This window comes from Ixodes scapularis, unplaced genomic scaffold (genome assembly GCF_016920785.2).
Source record: "Ixodes scapularis isolate PalLabHiFi unplaced genomic scaffold, ASM1692078v2 PGA_scaffold0__279_contigs__length_252992795, whole genome shotgun sequence".
In the NCBI taxonomy this organism is placed as follows: Eukaryota; Metazoa; Arthropoda; class Arachnida; order Ixodida; family Ixodidae; genus Ixodes; species Ixodes scapularis.
In genome coordinates, this window is record NW_024609835.1 from 34,214,558 (window position 1) to 34,224,263 (window position 9,706).

At 44.8% G+C, this 9,706-nt stretch overlaps 1 protein-coding gene across 1 annotated transcript in view; it reads right to left on the reverse strand.

Moving 5' to 3' along the window:
• LOC8037704 (proclotting enzyme-like) overlaps window positions 1-4,560 on the reverse strand; it is a 101,917-nt gene extending 97,357 nt beyond the window's left edge. Inside the window, exon 1 of the mRNA XM_042292102.1 lies at window positions 4,305-4,560. Coding sequence (XP_042148036.1) covers window positions 4,305-4,560 — 256 coding nt within the window. The remainder of the gene's footprint in view (window positions 1-4,304) is intronic.
• Between the last annotated feature and the right edge of the window lie 5,146 nt (window positions 4,561-9,706).

The window sequence follows — 9,706 nt, forward strand, 5'->3', positions numbered from 1 at the left end:
GGAAAAGGAATTACCATTAATGTAAGGCACCGTTTAATTAACCTTTAAACCTGTAATCCATGATGCAATAAAAAAGAGTTTAATTTTTAAATTCGCTAAAAAACTTTTTTTTAGTTCTGACTTGATTAATAATATAATGTATTTTATTTGAAATGAAAATGCATTTTGAAAAGAGCTGGTCTACGACAAGAAAAATGCTTGTATGTGGGACCAGGAAGCCAAGAAAACACTATACAGGGTGTCACAAAAGAAAATTTATACGGTTTTCTTTTTTTCACCGTAAAAATAAACTAGGCGTCGCCGAACGCTCATTCTCCGCCCAAAGGTAGCGCTAGAGGTCACAACCAGATGCCCAAGTTTCAGCCTGATCTGATACTTTATCCAAAATGTTATGCGTGATTTTCTGAAAATTTCGATGTGAAAATGGCGGCCGAAGGAGTTTTGGAATGCATGGGGCTCTATGGCACCAGAAACCGAAAGCGGGCAAAAATAGGCTCCATTTTCCCAATGAAATGTTCAAAAAATCACTCGTAACTTTTGAAAAAGGTATCGGATCGGGCTGAAACTTTGGAATCTTCTTGTGACCTCTAGAGCTACCTTCGAACTTAGAATGAGCGTTCGGCGATGCCTAATTTATTTTCGCGGTAAAAAAAAGAAAAAAAAAAAAAAAGAAAAAAAAACTATTTTTTTTTTTGTGACACCCTGTACATCATTATACAATATTGTAGCCAAAAACACTATACATCATTATACAATCCTGTAACGAAAAACACATATAGGCAAAACAAATCATATAATAGAATTAGTATTATGAAGTAACATAATGGTTATTTTGATAACATGGCATTATTCACGCACATTCTTTTTGACCTCTCGGATGGTTGATAAATTAAGCAAAAGCTATGATTAATTGTTCAATAATGAGGTTATGTCTTTCTTTCCTTTTTTACCTTAGTTACTTAATATATTAGGAAGATAGGAGATTGCAATATAGGACATTACTTTCCTAGTTTTGTTTCTTTCTTTTCCATTTTGATATCGTTGCAATAGGAGGCTATGTAGCTGCCGAACAAAGTGGAAGTTGGAAATGAAGCTCAAAGCGGCGATTTGCTCAGAAGAGCAGCTCGCTTTGCACGTGTTCAGGCTTGTTTAAATCTCACTTGCGGGATGATTCTTTGATTTCAATACAAAACAAATGCGTGAGGAAAACGCGAAATAAAAATATATTTAAACGATATCAATTTTCATTTTCCGCCCTGCCTGAAGAACCCCACTTACTTCTGCCCTGCCAGAAAGACTCGCACTTACTTCTAGTAATGATTTTATTATCGCAAGCAGTGCGTGTCTGTGCCGTACAGATCAAGCTTGATCCACAGGCGCAGGGGGGAGTGGAGGGAAGTGGAAGGGGGTGGGGGATTCGTCGAGGACGAAACCCACACACTTACGGTCCCAGTTCTCTTGCTAACTAATACCTAGTCTGCATCAGGGTGATCTTAACAATCACACTGGGCGAATCCTGCTCTGATATCGAAACTAAAAAAAGAAAACGTTTGTATCTGTATCGCGCAGCATAGTATGTCAACTTTCAATATGTATTGTATTCAGGGAAATGCTGTACATATTTAGGTGCAGGATTTGCTGCGGTCCACTCAGTCAAGATATTGTGTACTCCGTCTCGCCCTATAATGGACTAGAATCCGAAGGCTGTAGGGCGGAGCGCTACCTCAAAAAAAGCTTGCATCCGCATTGCAAAAGAGTACGCGAGAGAATTTCCGATATGCAGAGTACGAAGAGCACTAAACTGTGATAGCGAGCTATTTTTATACTGGCGTAGTAAAGGTACACGGTATCTAGTTTAATAAATATTCATGCCATAATTCGTAAAAATGTCAACTGTTTGGAAAAGTTGGAGGGCGCGCAGGCAACACAGCCATAAAGTCGTTTCTCATTCCCCGGGTACGGGCCACGTACCCGGGGAATGACGTCGATACGGACGAAGGGCACACAGATGGGTCAGCAGTCGAGATTCCTTGAGTGACGTAACCAAACGTGCTGTGGCAAGGAACTGGGAACGCAGGTGTAAGTAGAGCAAAAACCCAGGAAGCAGACGGAGCCGCCGGGAGGGCTCGATAAGCATACGAAAAACTCGCCTCCGCATGACGCGTCTTGGCGCACTGATACGCACGATGGAGCAAATATACCATGTGGTTTCTAACAGGCCCTTGATTAGACCCGGCGGTCTATAGCATTGGCATTTAGTCTATCGTAGGATGAAACGGAGAATAGTCGATTTCCTTCAATATAAAGAAAACACACTTTGCTAAAAAAAAGAAATACTGTCCACCGCAGGAAGTAATGTACATATTAAAAAAATAATAAAAAAAAGCTTTCTTTTCGTTGTATCGAGCGGTTTCATATTGGAGGAAAAAGAATTAAGCTTCAGTATTATTTCGAACTTTTTTTTTTCGTTTCCAGTCTTTTATTATACCCCCGATCGGCGCTGCAACGAATTTGAAATAACATAGTCATACGGATAGGCATATTGAGATATGGATTGAGATGCTCAATATTTACATATATATGCTTGACTTTGAAACTGTAGAATAAAATTAATACATTCTGTGTGTATAACAATTATGAATTTGAACTGCTTGATTTATTTTTTTTTCTACTTTTTACAAAGAATGTGTTCTAAGGCTATGGTACGAAGAAAAAAACTTGCGCAGCTTAAAACGCTGCACGTTCTGTTTCTCCCGACTTCATCTATAGTTACAATGCATTATTTCCTTCGTAGTTTTCTTTTTAAATATCTATTAAGAAATGGTACTTCGACAAAATTTTAGTACTCAGATATAATTCGCCTTGTGATACGTCAACATATGTGCCTTGTACGGATGATATAGTAGCAGCTTTTGAATATAAAATGGAGGGAAGAAACATGGTATTCTAACATGTCCCTTGATCCCATGTACCTGCACGTTTTGAAACCTTCGAGAATATTTGGAAGGTTGCCAACAGGAATGTTTGCGCTAATAGACCGGTTTCAAAACTCCATCGAGCAGCATTAGTGGTCGCCGTTTCTTCGGCACGAAGCGTGAGATTAAACCCGAGTCCTCGCCGAGCGCTGACGCGGGAGAGTACGTGTCCAAATCATGGCGGACGGGGAGAATTGTCGCAGCAGCCACTAGATGGAGCTCACTTTTGAAACATGGTCTTTTTAAACGAGCCAGCACAGGCTACAGACATAGCCCCATACACTGACAAAGCCTGGCAGATCGCCACGAGAACCGGCCACCGAAATGGGAAAGGTGGAGCGGCAGACAACGAATGGGAGGAGAGCCACGTGACTGGCGCCCCGCTGCGGCGAGACGTCGAAACACACTCCCGAGCGAACAAGCGTGTTTCGGGTCCTCGCCGCTGCAAACGCTGTGCGCTCACGTCTAGGTTCCCCAGAAATGGCTTTTTGATGCTGTGTACTACCAGATCCTCACGCTCCAAATCTGCAACCGGGCACTCTATGGCTCCGTCGTCGAACTGCCAGGCTTTGTGAGTATAGAGGAGGCTACGATACGGACCCTAGAACTCGTCTTCGACAGGTGTGTTTAGCGTCCTATCCCGGCGATACATCAAAGGTTTTCCCCAAGTGGCAACAAATGACGTCACAGAAGCCGGTGTCTCATGTTGTCGGATGTCGCGACCCTGGCGGTTGGTGCTAGAAGTCCCGGCAGACAGTACGAGCCAACGCGAGCGTCGCTGTCGTCGCGGAGTTTCATCTTTTGACTGCTGAAGCCTGCTTCGGGACTGTCAAACAGGACCGTGACCTCGAGCAAAACAGGCGTCTGCCACACCCGTGATCCCCCGCCGCTGCAGTGATACCGCGAGGATCGCGCGGCCGGGGACAACGTGACACTTTTATGACGTCATCAGGCGGACATCCAGGTAGCACCTTTTAAAACGCGGTAACCACACTATAGTCAGTTACAGGTTGAGAGTTCAGGGGAAACTCCTCCCACCCTTTTCCACTATATAAAAGCGAACGCTGAAAAGGAGGTCGCCTCCACTCCAGTGTTCCCTCTGCTAAAGTGAAAAGGGGCTCAAGGGAGTTTCCCCTGAACCCGTCATCAACTATAACACAGAGACAAGTTTCGTGCACCATAATAAAACCTTTTAGTAAACCGTTCCGATACCTCCGATAGCGATACCCGATAACAACATGAAGCGTGCGCAAAGGCGTCGTCGGAGTATTGGGTGTTTATCGGAGCTATTGGAACGATCTAGAAAAACTCGGTAATATGAGCACTCACCTCCAACCTGCGACAGCGCCTGGCGTCCTTGGACCTCTTGTTGGATCTGCGGCGCCAGGCCGTGCTCAAAGACCATCCGACGCAGAGCCTGGATCTCAGCCGCGGAGGGGACCCTCTTCGCTGTGGCTTGGCGGGGCTGCCGGGAGTGGGAGGCGTCGACTTCCACGGGAGCGACGGTGGCATTGCGTGGGGACGAACACATGGCGAGTGCGGACCACAGGCACAGCAGAAGCAGACACCGGAGGGCAACGATCATGGCACGCTGTAAGGGAAGCCCCACAAGGTCGGCACCGGTGTGTCGTGAGAGGTGTTCGACAGTGTTAGCCCGAATTCCTTATCACTTCTTCAGATTTTTATTACAGTATTATCAAGCCCCCAATTTTTCTCCCTAGGTTATGACCCGAAGAAGCCCATTTCGCTACACTGTTTTTCTTTTAGAGCGCAGCTCTTAGGCGCCCGTTTCTGTGTTGAGCGGCGTCGGCCTAACCGCGTGCGTTGCATTATGAGACATCACAATTTCCCGGCTAAATTGAGCAGGGAAACTGAATTGGTGTTGAGATCACGTGACGTCAATTTCTCCGCTAAATAGCTAAATTTAGCGTAAACATTTTCGCTAGATTTAGAAACAAAAATTTCGCCAAATTTCCCGCTAATTGTTGCGGGAATATTTCCCCGCTAAACTAAGCAGGGAAATGTTCGCTACATTTGGCGGTAAATTTAGCGAAACTTACCCGCGGAAGAGGGGAGGGGGAGGAGGGAGGATACCCCCCCCCTCCTCCTCCTTAAGAGCTGCGTTCTAATTCGGCATTAGAGAAAATTGTAAACGTCTTTCATTTTTAAATATATTTCAATTTTGAAATCCGGCGACCGCTTGTTTGCATTAAAGGGCAACTCCGCTCAATTCCGAAAAATTTAGGCTTCCATGTGATTCACATTCACAAAGCACTACTGAACAACTCTACGTCTTCGGATTCGCGAAATGTGGAATATTATTTGTGTAATCCTAATTTAAACATCAGCAGATACAGAAACCGAAACTTCGGTTGCGTCAGGCAACATCGGTCTCGGGTCGTCAAAGGCATGCACGTCACGTCGAACCACGTGGTCTTGTGACGTTCGGGAGGGAGCGGAGGGAGCGAGAAACAGGACACGCAACGCGGGCAAATTTTTTTTTTTTTTTTTTTTTTTTTTTTTTTTTATTGGACGCGGGAAGGTCGCTTTGCGTGGCATGGACGGTGATGGCCTGGGTGAGAGGGGGAAGGGAAAAGACGAAAGAGAAGGGGAGCGGAGATACAGACCGATAAGCGCGTAGGACAGCGCAAAGTAGCGCATCCGTGTTACGGTGATCACGTGAACGCCCGGTCAGCCAACACCGGGAGGAGAAACTCATGACGTCATCGTTGAATTTCGCTCTGAGAAATAAAAACAAGCAAAACGTGAGAATGACGTACATGCCTCTGACGTAGTGGCTCAACGTTGGCCGCTCCAACTCCGTGGCATTGACTGCGCTGATGATTGCGCCTCGCGCCGCACGCTAGAGTTGGCAGATTTCGGCGACTTGGCTCGCTTGAAGGTTTGCCGGCCAGTTTATTAAATAAATAAACGGAATTAGATCGTAATATTTGACGTGGGGTCTTCCTATATGATACTGAAGAGGGCTACATAGTTTTCTAAATATCAAAAATGAAGCGGAGTTGCCCTTTAACTACGTGGTCAGCTTTTAAGACGCAGATTAAATCCTTTGTCTACTCTTGACTCTATTTGGGCGAAACGGCACGATACGCGGTTTGAAAAGTATTCTTTTAAAGGGCCCATGAAACGATTTTTGGGTTGGGATAAATCATTTTAGATTGGGATTTTACTAATAGCACATTGTTCAGTGGACCAAAAGAAAAAAGGTAGAAAGTCAAAAGCCTGACTTTCAGTGCGAAAATTTGAAAACAGAGCGGACTATTTCGTACCTCCTCCCCTTCGCGACCTCTCTGCCTTTTCACTGTGATACATCCGCGGTCCCAAAAGCGCATCATCGGGTCCAAACTGACGTCACACGCAACCGGACCTCACTTATTCCCTTCACCCCTAAGCTGACATTGTGGTGGAAGCTACACGCTTGCCGGACCAATCAGCCGCCTCCCTTTCATCACCTGACTTCATTCTCTGCAGCCACATTTGCCACGCTCACGTGGCAAGTGTGGCTGGCCCAACGATTACGTAGCTTCAACAGCACTGTCAGCTTCGGAATGAACGGGGTGGGGAAAGCAACTTTTGTCTGAATTTTGAGCGACGGGCTAATCTTCTAGGGGGAGAATGGATGTGTCCGGATTATACAAACGACAGTGCGAGAAAGAGGGGTCTCCCCTTTTTCGTCTTGTTTAACTCTTTTGGTGGAATGCGCGATTTATGAGTTGAGGAGGAAAGCTAAACAGGAAAAAGTTGGAAAAGCGTTTCATGACCCCTTTAAGGTTGTTTTATAAAAAGGAGGAAGTGTTTAGTTCCCTAATATTTCCCTATGATCGCTTTTATGAAGTCCTCTCTATTCCTGCATTTGTCATTTAGCGACTCTGTTAGGGCGAACACGACATCAGCGTTTATTCAGATTTTAGTTTAAAAAAAATTGCCAAGCACCAAAGTCTATGGCTTAGGGGATATTGCTAAAAAAAAAAACACCTTTCACAACGCTATAGCTGGAGAGGAGACGACCCCCTTTGCGGCGTTCGCTCTGCTAAAGTGGAAAGACAATAGGAGGAGTTTCCACTTCACTCTTAACATGTCACCGACTTTATAGTGGTCTTGATGACATCTTTCTATTCAAAAAGAAGAACAAAAAGTTGACGACCGCTTGTTTGTTCTAATATATTCCGTCACCCTTTGTATGTCTGCAGCGCTTTACACCACGATGGAGTCATTGGTCAGCTCCAACTAATCGGACGGCAATAGGCGTGCTGATTCTTTTTCTTTTTTTTAATATCAAGTAGCCCGTAAGATAGTCCTTCAAAGAAAAACACCGGCCCTTTTTCTTGCTCCTAAGCAGGTCCTGTTAGGTTTGCCCGCTACGATTGAATTGCAGAGGACCGCCATAGAATAGCGGTGTATTCTAGTTCCGCGGTTTCGAAATTAAACTTGGGAGCTTCAGCACTTTGGAAACATTTTTGTGGCTCTAGTGGGGTCCTTTCGAGTTGGAAACCACAGAGATGGCTTCAGCGAGACCTCTGCAATCAATAGGGACATTTAGCAAACCGTTGCCGTGTTTGGCGTACCGCACTACCGGAGCCTTTGAAGCATGCTTTTTAGCACGCGCCCGGTAGGTACCGTGACCGCGGGGCGCGCGCTTACAAGCATGCTTCAAAGGCTCCGGTAGTGCGGTATGCGGAGCACGGCAACTGTTTGCTAAAGGTCCATGATATCACGTATTGAATAGAATGGTCTATTGAGCTATTCCTATTAAACCAATGGAAAGCCTTTATCTGTCAGGGTCCCATGACAGGGCCAAACGTATCATACAACGGCCATGAGAGCTCGCTGCTTGTCGACAAGCGTATTAAAACGAGAGAAACGAATCTAAACGACCTTTAAAACTACATTTGTATCAATCAGAAAGCTTCCCGCAGTCGCATATTTACCATGTGAAGTTAGACTGAGCATATCGTTGCTTTTAAACCCGCAATAAGCAAAGCATGGAAGTATAGCATAAACTAACATGAAAGACCGTAAAAAAGAAAAAAAGTATACTAGTTTTTAGAAGTCAGTTTACACACTTGCGCTTGGTTACTACCGAGTTCTTGTGACCTCTTACGTCGAGAGAACATACTGGCACGCTGGCGCCATCTATGGAACTTCATTTCTCCAGAACGAATATTTTCGCGTATTTGCGGGATCAGATGTAGGTAAAAATGGTCCTTTAAAACAATGTCAGATTTTGAGACAAAAATGATGCGCGAAAAGTATAGGAAATATACGAAAAGGCCAAGTGTCCCAAACTTACACATACAGATGGCGCCAGTCTGAAATATCTCGTTGTACGAGGTTTTAAGACACTCAGTCATAAGCAGTCTCAAATGTGTGAACTAGATTCATCTCGGTAGACCGTAACTAAATAAGAAAAGAAAAAAAGAACAGCCCCAATCCCACTCCAAATATTTCGGTTGAGTCCCCCCATGGACGTATCTCGGCAGCGCACGCCAAATTCCAATCTCGGGGCTCCATGAAATCTGCAGGAGCTATAGTCTTTCTCGTTTTATGTGGGTATGTGTGTGTGACTGTGTGTGTGCGTCAGTTTTCGGCGGGAGCTCGTATCTACACTGAATGAACCCAAGTCGCCGACGCAGCTGCACTCGTTTCGTCACTGACTGAACACGATTCCCAGCCGAACGCGCAAGTAATAGAAGAGACGGGGACCCCGATTCGGGCCACTGGATAATGCGTACTGCCCGTCAACACTTCTCACAAACCAAAGCACATATTGTGAAACACATCTGGCAAGTTTGGTAGATCTCTGTTCAAGGTCGCAGCCATCGTCGTCGTCCTGAAGGCATCACCGAAGAAGAGGCCGAGCGGGTCTTAATACTTTGGGTTCCTAACAAGGGCTTGGTTTGACGTCGTTTTTAATTATTCTTCATCGATGCACACTTTCAGCGCCTGACTGAGGAAAGTTGACGATAGCTTTTAGATTAGCCATCGCCGTCGTGAAAACAACTTCCCAGAGGACGTCTAGGCGGCATTAGCATAACTTCGGTTGTTAATAATAATAGTTCCCTTTTTTTATTCCAACAAGAACAATTTTGAAAAGATGACCACCGAAAAGAGCTGTGAAAAACAGCTTGACGAACCCCGAGCCACCTAAACCAGCTGTCGTGATGCAGGCACCAAAATAAAGCACACAAAAATTGAACATGACACGTGCTCTACATAAATGAAAAACAAATTACAAATGAGAGCGAACGCTATACAAAAGAATCAGCACATTGATGTAATTTACACAATAGTGAAAGCATATGCAGAAAGTTAGAGACTCACCGAAATAAACTCAAAAGAAAAAAACAACTCAACAGATTTTAGCGCTCATCGCGAGCAATTTCGCTCGAATAAAAACATTTGAAATAAACATTTCCCGAAAGATGCTCATCGATGCATTGCCAAGTTCCATTTCCTGCCTACTAAGCTGGTTAAGAGTAGTCGGCAAAGTACATTTCAGACTTTGGTTAGCTCTCCGATCAGCCAATCGATCGTCGTAATGGGCGCCCAACACAACGATGATCCTCTGGGGCAGTGTTTTTCAACCATTGTGGATCGGCGGAGAGGATGTAGTACCCCGTTCGTGGTGAAGGGAAAGGAAATTATAGGTTAATTATGATAGTGATTTAATAAACTAATGAAACTAAGGGCTAGTGTGAAGCAGACTTCTA